The sequence below is a fragment of the Pan troglodytes genome, chromosome 13 (assembly GCF_028858775.2).
Source record: "Pan troglodytes isolate AG18354 chromosome 13, NHGRI_mPanTro3-v2.0_pri, whole genome shotgun sequence".
Taxonomy (NCBI): domain Eukaryota; kingdom Metazoa; phylum Chordata; class Mammalia; order Primates; family Hominidae; genus Pan; species Pan troglodytes.
Window position 1 is genome coordinate 54,533,140 of NC_072411.2, and position 18,766 is coordinate 54,551,905.

At 38.2% G+C, this 18,766-nt stretch overlaps 1 protein-coding gene across 12 annotated transcripts in view; it reads left to right on the forward strand.

The window, feature by feature from the left end:
• FMNL2 (formin like 2) overlaps positions 1–18,766 on the forward strand; it is a 474,212-nt gene that overhangs the window by 329,202 nt on the left and 126,244 nt on the right. For all 12 annotated transcript variants that reach the window (XR_010150095.1, XR_010150096.1, XM_054679872.2 and 9 more), the window contains one exon: positions 17,338–17,421. Coding sequence is in view for 10 of the 12 variants with exons in the window: in XM_054679872.2 (XP_054535847.1) it covers positions 17,338–17,421 (84 nt within the window). In the remaining 2 variants the exon portion in view is untranslated. The remainder of the gene's footprint in view (positions 1–17,337; positions 17,422–18,766) is intronic.

Sequence of the window (18,766 nt, forward strand, 5' to 3'; positions counted from 1 at the left end):
CTTAAATGTAGAAAATACTGACGTGTAAGGAAAAGCAAAGGTGAAACCAGCAAGTTAATTTTGTCTTGAAATGCCATCACATTTAAAGCACAGTTCTTCAGAAATCAAGTTAGAAGGATATTGCATGATATTTCCCTCTATTTATCTAAAGTTACTTGTAGTATTTCTGTCCTGTGTATGTTATGAAAAGTCACACACGAGTATGCTCATTCTTTGAGAGTCTATATTTACTAAGTCAGAAGATTTTTTTTTTTTTAACCCTGAAGCATGAGAGATTTTGTGAGAAAGAAAATCTTTGCACCTTCCATTTTTAGAGAAAGGAACAGTAGAGTCAAGTGTGAAAACCAGCCACTGGGTTTCTTGGGAAGAAAAAATACAGTGTTAATGAGTAAGAAATGTTGTTTTGTATGAAGAAAGATATTAAAATTTATCTAAGGGCAGGTTGAGTTACAAGGAAAAAAATGGATAGAATTAGAAAAAATTCCAACTGTGACTATTTTAAAATGAAATATTAAATTTGTTACAATTGAACAAAGGAGAATTTAGAATTAATGAATTGCTTTTCTTGTAATATTTTCTTTTTTTTCTTTCTTTTTTTTTTTTTGAGACGGAGTCTCGCTCTGTCGCCCAGGCTGGAGGGCAGTGGCGCGATCTCGGCTCACTGCAAGCTCCGCCTCCCGGGTTCACGCCATTCTCCTGCCTCAGCCTCCCGAGTAGCTGGGACTACAGGCGCCCGCTACCACGCCCGGCTAATTTTTTGTATTTTTGGTAGAGACGGGGTTTCACCGTGTTAGCCAGGATGGTCTCGATCTCCTGACCTCGTGATCCGCCCGCCTCGGCCTCCCAAAGTGCTGGGATTACAGGCGTGAGCCACCGCGCCTGGCCGTAATATTTTCTTTACTCATTTCTTCTTATTTCTTTAAATAAGGAAACCCAAGTCATTACTTGGCTTATTATTACAAGTTATCAACAACTTAGTAAAACATGCATGAAATCTGTAAGGTACAGAGCCTAATTCTTCAGTAGCTTTGGCAGTAGATGTGCTGATTCACTGTCTACCCATTGTGACTTCAGAGTCACAGGACTGTGGGTTAGAAGAAGGATACTAAGGGTCATCGGGCTCCAGCCGGCTCCAGCCGTGTCTTCGAGTGTCTGATAATGAGTTATTTAAAAAACTGAAACCCAGAATCACACCTCTCATTCTTGCTTAGCTAGTAATACAAGCAGACATTCATACCTTGATTTCTTCAACATGTAATTGGCTTGTAAATCAGGGCGGCCATATAATTGATCATCCAGATTGGAGTACTTTTAGAGTGAAAGGGGGCATTGTTAATAATTATGCCAGGACAGCAGGCATTTTAGATTTGTACTCTATCACAAAGCTAAGTTCTAGCAAATGGTTTTGAAACCGTGTTTAGTCTGAAAGATTTCTTTAGAAGTTACATGTGAAAAAAACTTACCTAGATTGAAGTTTATTTACCAAGGTAACTAGGGTGCTGCGTACTATGTGATACCCTGGTTACATGGAACCCCTAGGGAAATATCTCGTTTTTATGATAAAAATTTCTTTAGTTGAAAAATTTGTGCATTTATTTCTCAAATCAATGTCCAACTGTTTTAATAATTTCTCATATGCAGCTTAAGATTAAAATTCTTCATAGAGGGCCTTTTATTTTAGAATATGGTCTTTCCTTGGTATCTCTGGAGGACTGATTCTGGGACCCCCTCCCCATGGATACCAAAATCAATGAATGCTCAAGTCCCTGATACAATGTATTTGCCTAAAACCTATGTATATCCTCCCTTATACTTTAAATCATGTCTAGATTACTTACAATACCTAATATAGTATAAATGTTATGTAAATAGTTGTTATACTATATTGTTTACTGAATAGTGGCAAGAAAGTCTGTACATGTTCAGTACAGATGCATTTTTTTTCAAGTATTTTTGATCCATGGTTGGTTGAATCCACAGATGTGGAACCCATGGACACGGAAAATGTACTGTGCTGCGGGAAAGTAGTAATATCAGGTGTGATGGGGGTGGAGGTAGATAGTATCTAGACTACAGGTTTCCAAACTTTTTCAGTCATAGCATCTTTAGTGTCTCAATAATTTTCATGGTGCCTCCTAGACCAAAAGAAAAACCCAACCATTCCATTTATTAAGTACTTAGGTCTAAACAACTATTTATGTTCTACTAATTTAGTGGCTGTTTGAGAAAATATTACATATAAATTGTGAGGAAAAAACTTTCATTTTATTCTTCTAAAAGCATAATTACTTATAAATATGTGTGTAGCTATAGGGCACTGCACAGCTTTCACAGGTTGAATTCAGATTGTACACACACTCCCTTTCCTGTTCAGTTTTCATTTTCTCTTGTTACTTGCTTTTATCACAGCAACTGCTAAAAAAACAGTTTCGCAAAGGTAAGATGTTATGGAAAGGAAATGTTGCGTGACTCAGGGTAGAAACTTGAACCACCTCAGGCTAGTGGCTTGTGCGGTCTCTGATTTTGAGTCTTGTTGCTTCCTTTGGAAATAATCCCATAGCTTCCATTCATTTCACTGTAGTGCTTGGGGGTGCCTTGGCACTCAATTTGAGAACCACAGATCTAGACATTTCTATTTAGTTCATTATTTGGCTGTTAGCTAAACATCCATTGTGTTTATGGCACCAGAAATTTTTATGTCTGTATGTGAGAAGCTCTCAAAGCCATTATGTTAAAGAAACTAAGATGCTCCAGCACTTTACCCCTCCCTTTTTTGAATTAGGTTGTATCATATTCTGGTACTGAATAGCTAAAGTTTATTGAACACTTAGGCACTGAGCTTGATGAAACACTTTGCATGTGTTCTCTCATTTTCTTTTTGATTTTCATAACAATCCTGCTGTATAAAGCTTCTTCTATCAGGCTCCTCCTGAAATCCGCTTGGAGTAGATACTGTCCTTATTTTACAGATGAGGAGACTAAAGTTCAAGTAATTTAAGTGATTTGCCTATGAACATCGAGCAAGTAGTTTCAGTTCTGTGATATAAACTTAAATTTTTTTATTTTACCTGAAGACTAGAATCTTTGTCTGCAGCCACAGCCTCTTCTGTGGACACTGTGCTACCGTCCATGTGTCTACTACTGTTTTGATAGGTACTTTTTGTGTTTCATGGTGGTCCTAACAGGGAGATCTTTTTTTTTCTCATTTTCAAATAGAAACACCAAGACTCAGAGAAATTTAGTTACTTGCCAGAGTGAACAGCTAGCAATTGGAATTTGAACCCAGGTATGAGTAATTCCAAAGGTTGTAATTGTAATTTATTGTGATGACCAGAAGACGTTTTCTAAAATTCTGGAGTTATTTCAGAGTCATTAAAGAAAGATTATGTTACGATAATATGGCTTTTGTGTTAATTTGATAAATCATATTCACTTAGAAATCATGCATGGTATGTGTGGCACCTCTCTGTTAAACAGTGTGCCTGTTGCCCAACCATGTGCAATAACAGAAAATATATTGTGCTTATCATTTATAAATATATGTATAGAAGACAGAGACAATGAATGGACCTATTTGTCAGTGGGCAGCTGACTGGGATGGAACACTGCAGCAACGCTGAAACGACAGACCCCCGAGATAGGATGGTGTGTGGAGGATCAGATTTTAAAGGCTTGTTTAGGGAGGTGTGTAAGTGCTAAGTAGTTTCTCAAGTTGAAAATTAGGAATCTCTTGATCCTGTCACTTCTCTATAAAACCTAATAATCAAACAGGGATTCATTTGCACTTGGAGTTGCATTTCCCTCTGGAAGAAGACAGATCTAAATCAGAGGTATGCTTCAAGTTGGCAAACACTTTGGGTGGGAGGCAACATTAGGTACTGGATGAAGTGCGTTGCATTAGCCCTGGGCTCCTTAGGACTTGAGGTGTAATTTGCAGAAGGATAGATTGGTTCATGTGAGCTAGCTATGGTTCATCCCTTGAGTGACGGGGGCGGAGTTGTTATAGAATGTAAGAATGCAAAGATTGAATGGTCAATGTGGTATTTTGGCATTCTTCCAAATCCTTGTAGCTCTTTTGGAGAAGCATAACACTGCTTTGTAGGAAAGAGAAAAGTGTTTACATCCAGAACATATTGAGTGGGTGTACTGAGTTCAGCAGCCAGGGTCGTGTCCCCCAGGCCTACTGTTGTGGTTTACCCAGCTGAGACGCGCAGAGGGTCAATACAGTCAGATTTCTGCATCCTGCCACCCCCCGCCCATTTTCATCTCTGTCTTGCATGCATGCTTTCTTTTTCCTTTTTCTTGCCCACAACCAAGTCCAGCACTTAAAATGGAATAGTGCACACTCTAGGGCCTGCTTCCCAGAAATTCTTTGTCTGTAAATGTAGGTGTGCGCCCACCCTGGAAAATGCTTTCTTCTTATTGCCTTGCTTGGTGCATGCAGTGCACATGTCACCATGCTTCCTTGTTTTAGGCTGAAACCAGACCATACACTTGGGTAGCACTTTACATCTAGAATGTACCACTGTGGTGTGAGAATATAAAACCAGGCATAACTCAAATGACATGGATTTTATTTCACATGAACCTTTTTATCTCCAAATAGACAAACATTGAAAACCTTATGCCCCAACAAGAAAGAGGTACTTCTTATTGAGGTATCTAAGGGTACCTGTTTATAATATGATTTAGGTCAGCCATATTTAATAAATAATCTATTATTTAATGTTATAGTTGTTGTGCATTGTATGTATAAATTCTAAATTTCCATGTACCACACATCAGAATTAATTTTATTATGGGATTTTTTTTTTTGCTCAACTCATAACTGTTAGATGTGTATCGTGTATCTGTCCATGTTCTGAGTATTATAGAAAGCATCAAAATATGCCAGAGAACTTTCCCTCTCATTGGATAAAAAGTGTACACATGTGAAATGGCAACCAATACGGTCACATTTGGTCCCTTGAACAAGTGCTATTAGAGATAATACAAGGAAAAGGTGACCCCAAACATGGTATATAGAAGACTCAGGTCTTGGGTTGAGATGTAGGTTTGATGGAGAGAAGGTGAGTGGGATGGTAGGAGAGGCAGGTCAGGTCCAGGCGTGGAGTATAAGAGAAGGTATATCTGTACTCTGGACCTTTTTTTTTTTGAGAGAGGGTCTTCCTCTGTTGCCCAGGCTGGAGTGCAGTGGCACAATCATGAGTCAGTGCAGCCTCGAGCTCATGGCTCAAGTGATCCTCCTGCCCCAGCCTCCTGAGTAGCTGGGACTATAAGCACATGCAGCCACACCTGGCTAATTAAAAAAGTTTCTCTTTGTAGAGATGGGATCTCACTATGTTGCCCAGGCTGCTCTCCAACTCCTGGGCCCAAATGATCCTCCCACCTTAGCCTTCCAAAGTACTGGGATTACAGGCATGAGCCATGATGCTCGGCCTATCTGGAGCTTTTAAATATATATTTTTTAACTTTACAGAGTTGAAGTAAACTCTCTTAGTATTTGTATAATATTTAACAACCACGTACAAATAGATAATGACTAAATTTGACACTTGCTTTTCTGTTCCTAATTACTTATTTGTTTAAAAGGAGATTAAAGATCTTGGAGCAGAATGCGTTTTGTTTATTGAAATGCAGCTTGTGTGGCTGAGCAGAATTCTGTTAGACAATAATTATGCACCATCTGAATACAAGATACTTTATTGGGGTACTGTGGCTGTAAAGAGGACTAACAAATTATTTTTCCTTCCAGGGACTTGGAGTTTTGTAAGGATAGAAAGAGAAATCAGTAAAATAGAATGTGATTGGTGGTCCCCTCAAAAAGATCTTGATGTTGTTGAGTTGCTCTTATGTCAGTTGTTTTGGGAATTCTTCTATTTTTATGACATCTTAAGGAGTTTAGCAGTTTAAAAAATTATGAAAGTGTTCCCTTAGACATTATGTGTGAATTAACTTGTTGATTGTTGGTGTTGACCATAAAAATACCAGCAACATTAAAGTATTACTTTAATACCAGGATGTTGTACACACAGATGCAAACACTTACTTCATGGTCTTTTCCGCTACCACGAGGGGTAAGAGCCAAAAGCTAAGTGGCAGGCTAAAGGAGTGCAAAGGAGGAGAAAACTAAGAGCAGAAAAATTAATCCACTTGTCATACACCAGAAGACCTGCCACGCAAGACTTTCCAGCTTTCCTGCCTATCTTGGCTGGGCTTGTCTGGAGAGACACTGTGGGTTTCTGGAAACGAGACCATCAAGACTGATAAACACGTGTTGTGGTGAAACCTTAAGTTGTCTCAGTGTTACTGTGTGTTTGGATAGTGCAGAGCTTTACTTCAGAACATGGCTCCTTCATGAGTTGATAGTTTTATTTTTAATTTTTTTGGTAATTTAATCTTAGGACATCATAACTTCAGGTATCTGAGTCTGTGTTTTTAATTCCTTTGTATATATACCTCATTGCAGGAATGTGGGGTCCTCTGTTGAGTGTGTGGTCAACATTTTGAGGAACCACCACACTGATTTCCATAGTAGGTGTACCATTTTATATTCCCAATAACAATAAACAAGGGTACCAGTTTTTCCAAATCCCTGCCAACACTTATTCCGCCCTCACCTTTTAAAATTACTCTTTCACTTTTAAGGGCCCTGTGATTATACTGGTTCCCACCAAGGTAATCCAGGATAATCTTCCCATCGCAAGGTTCTTAATCATATCTGCAAATCACATTTTAATATGTAAGGAATATTCACAGGTTCCTGGGATAGAGATGAGGAAATCTTTGGGGGCCATTATTCTGCCTATGACAGCAAGTCTACCTTTGAAGTTGCAGCTGTTTGCAAATGAGGAGCCATGAATTTGAGGCTATAATTTCGATCATGGTTATGGCAAAAATATTCATTTTTAAGACAAAAGCATAATCTTTCTCTTGTTATTTCAGAAGATGTGACCTTAGTTGAACATAAACTTGAACTCTTTTCCTCCTTTGGTGATCCCCATCATAAGATTGAATAGTATGAGGCTGTAACCTGGGCCAAGCTTGAGTATGGAATCCAGGTTCAGTAATCATTTCCAGAGTGACTGCTGTGAAAGAGGAGAGGGAGACTAGCGATAATCTTAATGTCCTGAGAAGGGAATTACAGATATGTTGCTGGGAAAGGGCTGGGGGAGAGTGAGGCCAGGGTTTCAGCGCAGTGGGACAGGTGAAATTATATACTGCTTCAGATCAGCAGGTGATACAGACTGCAGTCTCATGGCTTTCTTGTGGTAGAATCTTGATATCTAATACATTACAATTTGAATTTGGTATCTTCAGTTATCAAATTGAGTTTACTCTTCAGATCTTATCACATAGAAAGTTGACATTCAACAGTAGAATAAGAACACTTTCTCTGGATTTCGATGCATTTTGGTCTGTGCCAGCAAGCCTAGTACCTAAATATATTTGGCCTCATGTTGTCTAATCATTGCCCATGAAGGAGTTTTCTAGCATCTCAAGTGTGGCCTCTTGTGTAACTCCCTCATTCAGCACACAAATGTGTGGATTCAGACACAGCTCCTGGCACAGCAGTTAGCAGACGGTAGGTAGGTGAAGAGTTCTTTGAAATCCAGAACATGTCAAGAATCGTTAGACAGCAGAACTCTAATGAAAATCAGACATGAAGTTTGAAAAAAATTGCATGAGTGATTCTTTCCATTATTCTCTTTGTGTTTAAATGCAATAGGAATCTGTATTTTAGGGGCTGGCACTTTGGCCAGGGGAGGGCTGTGTGGTTTTTCCATCTATTAGATGTTGAATCTAAGCCAATGATATGGGGAGTAGTAGGAAGATGGGCTGCGGGAGAGCTTGTCCTTGACTGCTATAGCTGCACCCTTTTGTCTTGTGGACAAGATTGGCTCTCCCACCTAGCTTGGTCTGTATTGATGATAATCTGGCCTTGCAATTAAATAAATACCATAAACATAAATATGTACATAGTGAGCTCCTTTTTTAATGAACTTCTGTTTATTTACATTTAAAAAGGATGGCAACAGTGTGACTACTTTAAAACAGTAGATAATTCACATGAGATTTGGGGAATTCATTTTTGTCTGTTAGGTTGTGTTTACTGGTTTAAAAAATGGATAATTTTCTAGAGGTTCATAAATTAACAAAATGGGTTGTTTTATGTGGATGGAGCCCAAAATCAAGGAGGAATGAAGACAGTGGCAAGCGCTGGCACTTCTGTTATAAGAAAACTATAGTCAGGAAAAGATGGAGGTGCATTAAAGTAGCAAATTTCAAGTGTTCCAACTACTTTACATGCGTTATCTGATTTGATCTTCTCAAACTTCTGTATGTGTATTCACACACGTGCACAAACACCCTCCAACAGATGTAAGTGATCCTTCTTTCATGATAAAAGAGAAATAATAGCAGACATGTTGGCCTGAGTTCTCTTTAACAGCTTCATTGAGATATAATGGATACATAAAAATGGTATATTTTAAACTGCATAACCTGATATATTGATATACAGTTTTGTGTTGCTTAACAATGGAGACAGGTTCTGAGAAATACATCATTAGGCAATTTCATCGTTGTGTGAACACCACAGAGAAATGATAACCACCTAGAGACATGATCGCGAGAGTCAGACTAATTAATATATCCATCATCTCTCAAGTTACCGTTTCCTCCTTTTTTAGTGTGTGTGGTGAGGACTTAAGATTTACCCTCTTAGCGAATGTTAACTATACAATACAGTATTGTTAACTAGAGTCACCATGCTGTACATTAGATCTTCAGAATTTATTCATCCTGCCTAATTGAAACTTGACCAACATCTCTTCATGTCCCCCTGAGCCTGAAGTCTTTGCTCTACCATTGGTAATAACCAGTTCTGTGAACTTGGACAAATGCTTTCACCTTTTTAGTCTGTTTTGGTCACCTATAAAAGACAGAACAGAATGAATGTATCACAAGCTTCTCTTGTAGCTCTGTACTTTTTGATTATAAAAAAGTTATGGAGGAGTCATAAGAAAGCAAGCCTTCTAAGAAAATAGACTGTACCTAAGATTGTGATTGAGAGATTAGAGGTATGTCTCATTACCACAGTTTCCCCAGAAAGGACAGCTTTCTAGTCAGCTTTTATTTCCAAGATGTTACTAGATTAGGGAGAGCCTAATTTCTCCCTTTGTGAGCTTCACTGGCTACGGCGGTGATATTAGTACCCTCAATGATTCAATAAAAATAACAATGACAATGAAAAATGACTGACTGGTGATTCACTTTGGGGAACTATTTGGCTGGCTGCCTGAGACCTGTGCCAGGAAAGAAGCTGAATAGATTTTAGCAGCATCCTCTAGGCTAGGAAGATAATAAAATTTAGGATGCCAGGTAGTTGTTTGGACCATGAATATAGGTCATGGAAGGAAATGGATTTTAGGTGAGGGGAATTGATGGGCAGGCCATGTGCTGAATTTGCAGCCACCCTGCTGAGGCCCTCAGCTGTTGTAATTTTCAAGTGAACTCAGGAGAATTGGTACATTACTCAGTTCCAAGTGACTTAATTTGATGTCCCAATAATGGTATAAGGAAAAATGTCAATGTAGGAAGAGTTAACAGAGCAGGAGGCATCATTTACCTCATTTGATTTGAAGACCCCTTGAAGACTTACTTTTCCTAGATATTTCTTTGGCCGATGACTTCTCACTGCCATAGAGTAAGTTTGAAATCATCTGGTTTGATGTCCACATGAACTTGGTCTCACGCTACCCACTCCTTACCTCCTGGTTTATTCTGTGTGATGCACAGCTCTTTGCCTTCTCCTGTGTTCATGCCTTTGTTCATATCTTTCCTTTTACCTAAAATAATGAGGATAATATGAATAATATCATTTAACATACTGAGTACTTTCCGTGTACTTACTTTTGTACTATTTTATAGTAATCCTCCCATATCCGTGGGGGATACTTGTCAAGACCCTCAGTGGATATCTGGAACCTTAAATAGTACTGAAACTAATATATACTATTGTTTTTCCTACATATACATACCTATGATAAAGTTTAATTTATAAATTGGGCACAGTGAGAAATTAGCAATAAGTAATCATAAAATAGAACTATTGTAACAATATACTATAATAAAAGTTTATGTGAATGTGTTCTCTCTCTCTCTCACAAAATATCTTATTGTTCTCCACGAACCTATTTTGGGGCCATGGTTGAACTCAGGGAACTGAAATAGCGAAATAACAGAAAGCAAAATCATAGATGTGGGTGAGGCTACTGTACATACATTATCGAATTTAATTTTGCCCAAACTCTATGATGCAGGTAGTAACATTACCACCATCCTCATCACCATCATGATGCTTATCACTACCATGGTGATCATTTCCATGTCACAAGTGAGGAAGCTGAGATTTAGTATAAATAACTTAGCTGAGATGACACTCTAAATGAGTGGTAGAGTCATGATTGCAGCCCAGGTGGCCCATCTCCAAAGCCCACACATTAGAAACCATATTGTGTCATTTAATGCCATTCTTTCCCATCCTCCCCACACATCCAGGCTCAATGCATAGTATTTTCTACTTTCCGTAGCAAAAAGTAATGGCTCCTTCTCTGAGGTTCTGTCGTATTATTTGACATGCTCCGTTTTATATTTGTGTATTCATCTTCTTTCCTTCTGCTTCATTGATGCCTTGTCAAAGCCTGAGTTTACCATGTATTTGTATCCTCACCTTGATTTGTTATTTGGCAGAGTTTATTAAGTATATATTGATTTGACACCGTACCTTGCTATCTGTATTCAGCCCAGTCAGTTTTTTGGCTCCAGTTTACATTTTTCAACATCTTAAAATACTTCAATTAAAATGCCAGTATCTTATATGAAAATATTAATATCATGCATTTCCACCTTCACTTTTCATGCTAATGACTGTGTCTGGTTATTTAAGTGGAATTGTGAGATTGCTTAGTTCAAATAAGTCATATTTTAGAAACATTGTAGTTTAAATGTCATGGAAGGGGGATGATCATACAGACCTCTATTCTGAGTCCTGGCTTTGCCACCTACCTCATGCATGGAGGAATTACTTAACCTCCTTGTCCTCCGATTTCCTTCTCTGTTAAATAGAAAAGATAATAACTACTTGTCAGGATTATAAGACAGACTAAATTGGATAATGCATGCAAAGAGCCTAAGTGCCTGAGACATACCAGTCCGTCAATAAATGGTACATCTTGTTGTTTTTGACCCTTGATTTCGATTCTTCAATTTTGAATTACATTTACTGGCTTTTTCGACTGTGGGGTGTTTACTAATTTCATTTGCTTTAGGATTCAAATAGTGTGGTTTAAGATCACCAGTAATTAGTAGAGTCAGGATTAGAATCTAGCTAGTCTAATTCCAGAGCCCAACTAGCAAAAACTAATAAATGAGTAAATCCTTGCTTGCACCGTCTCATTAGAATACATTGTGCTACCCGCCATCCAGTTGCAATCCATCCCATTTCCTTTTTTGTAGCGACAAGTAATGGCTCCGGGGAAGGGAACATGGGGAGTTGTTGTTTGATGGGTACAGAGTTTGTTTTGCAAAATGGAAAAGTTCTAGAGATCTGTTGCACAATAATATTAATATAGTTATAAACACTACTTAAAGTATAAACTTAAAAATGGTTATGAGGTAAATTTTATATTACGTTTTCTACCATAACTGAAAAATTTTTTAAAGTAATGACTCCTTCTTTCGAGTTCCTGTAAACTTCTGTATCTCTATTATTTAAGAGCTCTAAAAGATTGTCTAAGCCATTTCTTTTGTGACATGATTTTCCCTGCTTCCATAAGAAGCACTACTTGCAAAGTCCATGTTTTTTCTCTCTAAGCAAGTGGTTATATAGTAGAAGAGTTCCTGTTATAAAATCTGGTGACTGAATGCTTGTGAGTTTTAATTTAGAGATTACAAGGACAAAGATATATTACATAAGGTGTATTTCATACTGTTCAGTTTCCCTCCTGTGTGTCTCCATATCACTGTGGGTTTCTAAGTATGAGCCTTGAGGATATTTGTGTAAAAGAAGGATTTTACAAGTTTGCATTAATACCATGAAACCAGGTCAGGAGCTGATATCAGAAAACTCTGTTTTGCTACCACATAGGTCTATTTGGTTGTGAATGATTTCGGCACCATCATTCTGTTCTGTGTTGTGTATGATAATCTGTGGGTATAACTTGAGATGTATAGGCTACCATAGATTCTTCTTCACCATAATTACTTTCTTTATAAAGTACTTAGGAATTTTGGGATATTCTATTTTTCTTTATTTTGTAGTTATAATTTCTATTTTCAAAAGGTTCTGAGACGGAAAACACATTTAAAAACAAATTAAGATTGTACAATATGGATAAAACCAAAGTAGAGACCATACATGTAACTACCACTTGGAATAGATACCAATCTGAATTAACTGGCACTGAAACAAAGTTCAGATTCATGGTTTCATGGTTTATTGTATGTGGCAGAAGACGCTCATTTTTCTTTTCAGGAAAATATTGCTAGAATTGAAGATTTTTTTCCCCCGTGAATTTTTTTTGGAAAATAATAAGCAACAGATATTATCATGGAATGATGTTTTACAAGAAACTGAAATACTGTTCAGTGTGTAGACATTGTTAATAGCTATAATATAAATCCTAATTCATTAAGGATATTTGCAGGCTGGGCAGTATGGCTGATTTTGTTTGCTCTTCAGTATTCAACAACCCGCTTAATGCCTACCGTTTGCCATACTGTGCCATACGTTGGTGATTAAGAAGAACATCAAAAATTGTTCTTGAAGCACTCAGTCCAGTGGGAAATTTAGGTAAGCAAACAGATTGTTAGGGTACAGTGTACTAGGTGTTATATTAGAGACATGTAAACAGTGCTGTTAGAGCCCAGTGAGAGGGTATGTCTTCCTGGAGTAGTGGGGGGAAGGTTCTAATGATAAATGACATTTGAATTGATTCTTAAAGTTTGCCAGGTTGAGAGTGGAAAGAAAGGAACAATTTTACAGAAATAATACTCTTGGATGATCTAATTTATTTTAGCTAGGAACTTGTACAATCTAGAAAAACAATAATTAGCATCCACTGAACTTTTCAATTCAAATATCATATGTCTTTCATCGACCTTTGGCGATACTTGCAGGCAGTTACTTGGTGATTAAGTTGTCTCAGGTGCCTACAGTGCGGACATTCTGGTATATGGTTAAAGCCCAGGAAATATGTTGGATGGAACAATGGATGAAAAGAATGAAAGGAGAGCCTTATGTCACAGATATCACTAAGAGTGGGTGAGGTAGAGTTGTCACCGTGTTAGGAAAACTCGGAAATGGATTGATATTTTCAGCCAAATAGATGAGCAGTCCATTTTTATAAAGGCAGCAAAGGGACCTGGAGATAGAGCCAATATTTTCCTCACACAGTAACTTGGACTCATGAATTACCTGCTCAAACATTTAGCTTGGACTCCAGAGTCTTGCCCTGAACAGCACAAGAGGAATGAGTTCACTCGAAAGAAGTTTAAAGGCAGTTATTACCAGCTAATCACAACATCCCTGAACTTTAACCAGACGTCTGTAGAGTGTCTGATTTTAAATAGAACTGCTTCCTCATGGTCCTTATGGAATTATTAAGCTGTACAATGTATGTCTGAGTAGCTCAGAGGCTTGGCTCATGGAAGGGGTTATTTTAGATGCTTGGTGAATGATTACCCAGTGGAGCTTTAGTTTGGGTGTATTGATGTTGCACTGCTACTTCTGACAATAACTAATCATGCTCAAAAAGACTTCTTAAGTCTCTTCTTGTTCAGAGATTCAGACCTTTCTTTTGACCTCTAGAATCATGTATCTACCTGCCCACTTGAGTGCTCTCTTGGTTATCTCATAGCTATCTCAGGCCTAAACAGGGTCATTTATAAATCTTATTCTTCACCAACTCCTCCAGATTTATTTTGCCTTTTGTTACGTGCCCCTCTTATTAACTGTACCCCATTCACTTAGTGACTCAAGCTAGAAACAAGGTACAAATCCTCCCCAGCCCTTAAGTCTAACCAGTCAGTTTCACTTAATATTTCTGACATTTGTCCACCTTTCTTCGTTCAACGTGCCATCGACCCCATCTAAGCTGCCATCATTCACTTGAACTGCTTAGTCCTGGCCTCCTACTGGCTCTCTGCTTTTGCTGTTTCTAATCCGTTCTCCTCATAGCACCTATTGTTATCTTTGAAAAACAACGTCATTATGTTATTTATCTGCTTAAAAGCCTTCAATGGCTTCCCGTGGCACTTCAGATAAAATATATTGACCCTGGTCTGCATGTCTAGGCATGATATGGCTTTGACTCACATTTCCAACTTCATCTTTTTGTCATTCCTTCTCTTTTTCTTTCTCTCTGGCTGTTCTGACTTTTTTCAGCTCCTTAAATGCGGAAAGCTAATTCCTGCCTTTGAGGCTTCCCTTGTTCACTGTGCCCAGTGTGCTTTCGTCCACCCTCTGCCTGGCCAATCCTTCTCATTTATTGGGACTCATTTGTTACTTTTTCCTGAGAGGTTTTTCCAGACTGTCTAATCTAAGACTACCCTCTGATAACCTTTCTCAAGCCTTACCAGAGTTTAAAAAGCTTTGTTTGTTTCATATGTGTCTCCCCACCATAACACAGTGCTCTCTGGGCATCGCGTCTGTTTGGATTCCCACCGTGCCACCCAGCATGTTGCACAGGGCTTGTACAGGGGCAGTGCTCCATAAACATTTGTTGAACGAAAGACTCTTTAATCAAAATAAGAGTTAGTCTGGAAGGGGCATCTTGCCTTTCTCTTTGCAGAAAACGACAGAGCCTGTGTGTAATTCCTGTGGCGATGTTTGCCAAGTGCTTCCACGGGAATGTCTAGTAGAGTACTAATAGAAGGTCATAAGCTATTGCCGTTTTGCTCTCCTGCAAAAAAAGCTTGGTGGCATATTCAGAATTTATCCTTGGGAGCCTAACAGACTAAGTTTAGGTCGTGTCTTTGTTCCTGTAAAGCTGTGCAACCTTGAGCAAGTTAACCAAATTCTCCCAGGTCTATTTCCCTATATTAAATGGAGAAGATTATGTCTATCCCACATGCTTATTATGAGTATTAACTGAGATTACATATGCAAAGTGTTGAATGGAGTGCTTGGCACCTTGTAGGAGTTCAGGCATTCTTTTTCTTATTCCCTTTATATCTCGAGATTAATGAGGACTCAAGAGGAAAAGAACTCATTTAATTTATAATCTTATTGTTCTTACTTAATGCATAATTATACCTGGGGTGCTAACATGAAGGTCAACACCAGTTTAAGAGGAAAACCTCCTTCTCTGGAGTGCAAATAAGCAATGATGGACTGACCATTTACCAGTAAATAACATTAGACTTCCTCAGAAAGATACACATGAAATTCTCCTTTGCCTTATCCCAGGAGTTATTTTTTAACATTGTCAAATTGTAATAACTAATAATTACAAATAGACTTTTTCCATTGTAGTTCAAGTAGATATTCCATGAAGACAGGCCATATGAAAACATTTTCCCATATTAGATGTTTCTATATCTAAGAAGCTTTGGCAGTACCATTGAAAACTCTTTATAAAGTCCAAAGCTCTTCAAAGTAATTGTCAGCTTTGAGGGGGGGGTGATTAAAATATTAAATATTTTAGGCCAGGCATGGTGGCTCATGCCTGTAATCCCCGCACTTTGGGAGGCCGAGGCGGGCGGATCATCCAGGGGTCAGGAGTTCAAGACCAGCCTGGCCAACATGGTGAAACCCCGTCTCTATTAAGAATACAAAAATTAGCCAGACATGGTGGCAAGCTCCTGTAATCCCAGCTACTTAGGAGGCTGAGGCAGGACAATTGCTCGAACCCAGGAAGCGGAGGTTGCAGTGAGCCGAGATCGTGCTATTGCACTACAGCCTGGGCAACAGGAGTGAAACCCCATCTCAAAAAAAAAAAAAAATTAAATTAAATATTTTAAAGACAGGTTATTGTAAAATCTGATGGATTAGACTCAAATAGGTGGCAGATATACTTAAGGCATAACAATCTAGATGTTAGAATGAGTTTAAGGGAAAATGCTTGGGTTAATTTATCATAATCAGTGGTTGATTTTCTATCATTAAGTCAGGACAGCATACTCACCTTTGCCTCTGTTAAACTTGTTTCACCCTATAACACAAGACAATAACCATGACCAGGGGAATTGTTTCTCCCTAAGCCAAGTCCTTCAGAGAGCTGGGAGCTTGAGTATTAAAAGTTCAAGACCTTTGCATTTGTCTGCATGAATATTGACCCAGATAAGGGACTACATTGTTTATTTAGGAATAGGTATGACTTAGAGTGCTGATGCCAGGGGATAGACAGGATGATAAATAGGTATAATACTTTAATTGACTACTTAGCTCAGTTGTTTAGCACGTGAGAACTTTGGGGAGGCCAAAAGAATAGATCTGAATTCTTTCTGAGGCTCTCTTACTCTGCCATGGTCTTTTGCCAAAGATCTCACTTTGCATCCAAACCTAGTATCTTAAAAATGTGTGTGATTGGTCATTTGGGACATTAGATTCATGACATGTGAAAGTACCTGGGAAAAAATCCATGACCAGCACTACAGAAGGTGTGCTGTGTTAAGAGGAGGGTTTATACGAGTGCTGATGTCTGGACATCTCTTTTGGCTCATGATTAATTTCCTACTGCAAACTCACCTTCATAAACCAATATAGCTCAACTGAGAATTGTGGTTATTAATGTTGACATAAATGTTAACATATGTCCTCAAGGAATACTGTCATCTCACAGAGGGGACAAAAAATAGTTGCATCGTTGTCTTTTTTTTTTTTTAATTCTTTTCCTCATAGTTGTTTATCAAAGTGAGTATAATTTGAATCTATCAGTGATTCTGATCATTGTGTTCTCTTTTGGTGTTTTCTGTTTTGTGTCTGGTGGGGCTACAGTGCTTTACAAAGAAATTGGATACCTTGTGACCTTTTTGTTGGGTAGAAAGGGAGTCTGCCAAAGCGACAAGGCATCACCTTTGCTAAAATGCAAGTCTGATTGTTCAAAGCAGATCATCTCACATGTCCCACCATAGAACTTCAGAATTTCCCGCCTCTCATCTAACCGATTTGATGTTTAAGTGACTTCTGTGGGTGTTTTGGTTTAATCAGATACTAGGAATTGAGAGAAAGTCATGAAAAAACCATAGTGGTATTATTTGGTCTGCCTGCAAGTTACCAATTTGGAAGCCTGCTGTGGAATGTGACATCTTTTCTCTATTTTTTTTAAACAGAATGCTATGAACCTACCTCCTGACAAAGCCAGGTTACTGCGGCAGTATGACAATGAGAAAAAATGGGAACTGATTTGTGATCAGGTAAGAAACAGTGACACTTTCTTTTATGAAAAAAGTAATGAAAGAAGAGATCCAGTGTGAATTTTATGGTATGTCAATTATATCATGATTGAAAAACAAGATATTTGCTTCTGCAACAGAGATAGGAAAAAAGAAGAGAACTTCAGAGAAATAACAATATGTTTGTGTGGATCTTCTTTGGATCCCAGTTTGAACAAGCTAATTATTAAAAAGACTTCTTGAGAAAATTGGGAATATTTGATTAGTGACTGAGATGCTTCCAAGAAATTATTGTTGATTTTGTTTGATCGTAAAGTACATAGAATAATACTGGGCACATAGTAGGTGCCTCTAAACTTGTGTGGCTGCCTCTGTTGCTGCTGAAGGGCCCAGATATTAAATATTGTGACCGTTACTGTTTTTATTTTCAACTTGTCCTTAAAAGATTCAGAGAAAGTTATATCAAGTTGATATGGTTTGGCTGTGTCCCCACCCAAATCTCATCTTGAATTCCCACATGTTATGAGAGGAACCTGGTGGGAGGTAATTGAATTATGGGGGCAGGTCTTTCCCATGCTGTTCTTGTGATAGTGAGTAAGTCTCATGAGATCTGATGGTTATCATAAGGGGGAGTTTCCCTGCACAAACTCTTTGCTCTTGTCTGCCTCCATATGAGACATGCCTTTCACCTTCCGCCATGATTGTGAGGCTTCCCCAGCCACATGGAACTGTGAGTTCTCCATTAAATATCTTTCCTTTGAAAATTGCCCAGTCTCAGGTATGTCTTTATCAGCAGTGCAAAAACAGACTAATAGACAAATATATCAGTATCTGTTATCCAAACATACTTTATGGTTTGAATAGCTGTTATATGATGCTGTCAGAAAAAGCCTCAGCTATAGATTTCCAGTCTAAAAATATTACTACCAATCTTATTTGTGAAGCCTTAAAATTATGACTGTGGGGTGGTGTTGATATCCAACATAGAGGACACCCCCGGGCCCCGATGCCGTGTGCACGCAAATATTAATACAAATATTAATTTTACTTCTTGGATACAAATATTAATTTTACTTAAGCATATAGCATGGACATAGTATATGTTATTTAGGATACATGTTAACAGGAAAGGTACACAAAGTGATAGATAATGTTAAATAAATTGATTTCCAAAAGAAACTATATAAATATGTGTGTGAGGACTTACGGAGAAATTATTTCAGGTTTCAGTTTCATGAAAAATTACCATATGGACATGGTGAATCATGGAACTGGTCATTGTTTGCCTTGGCTGCTAAGATGCTCAGAGACAGATTTGTGGCCTGAGCCACAAATTTGGTATAAATGCTTATAAGAGACCATTTAT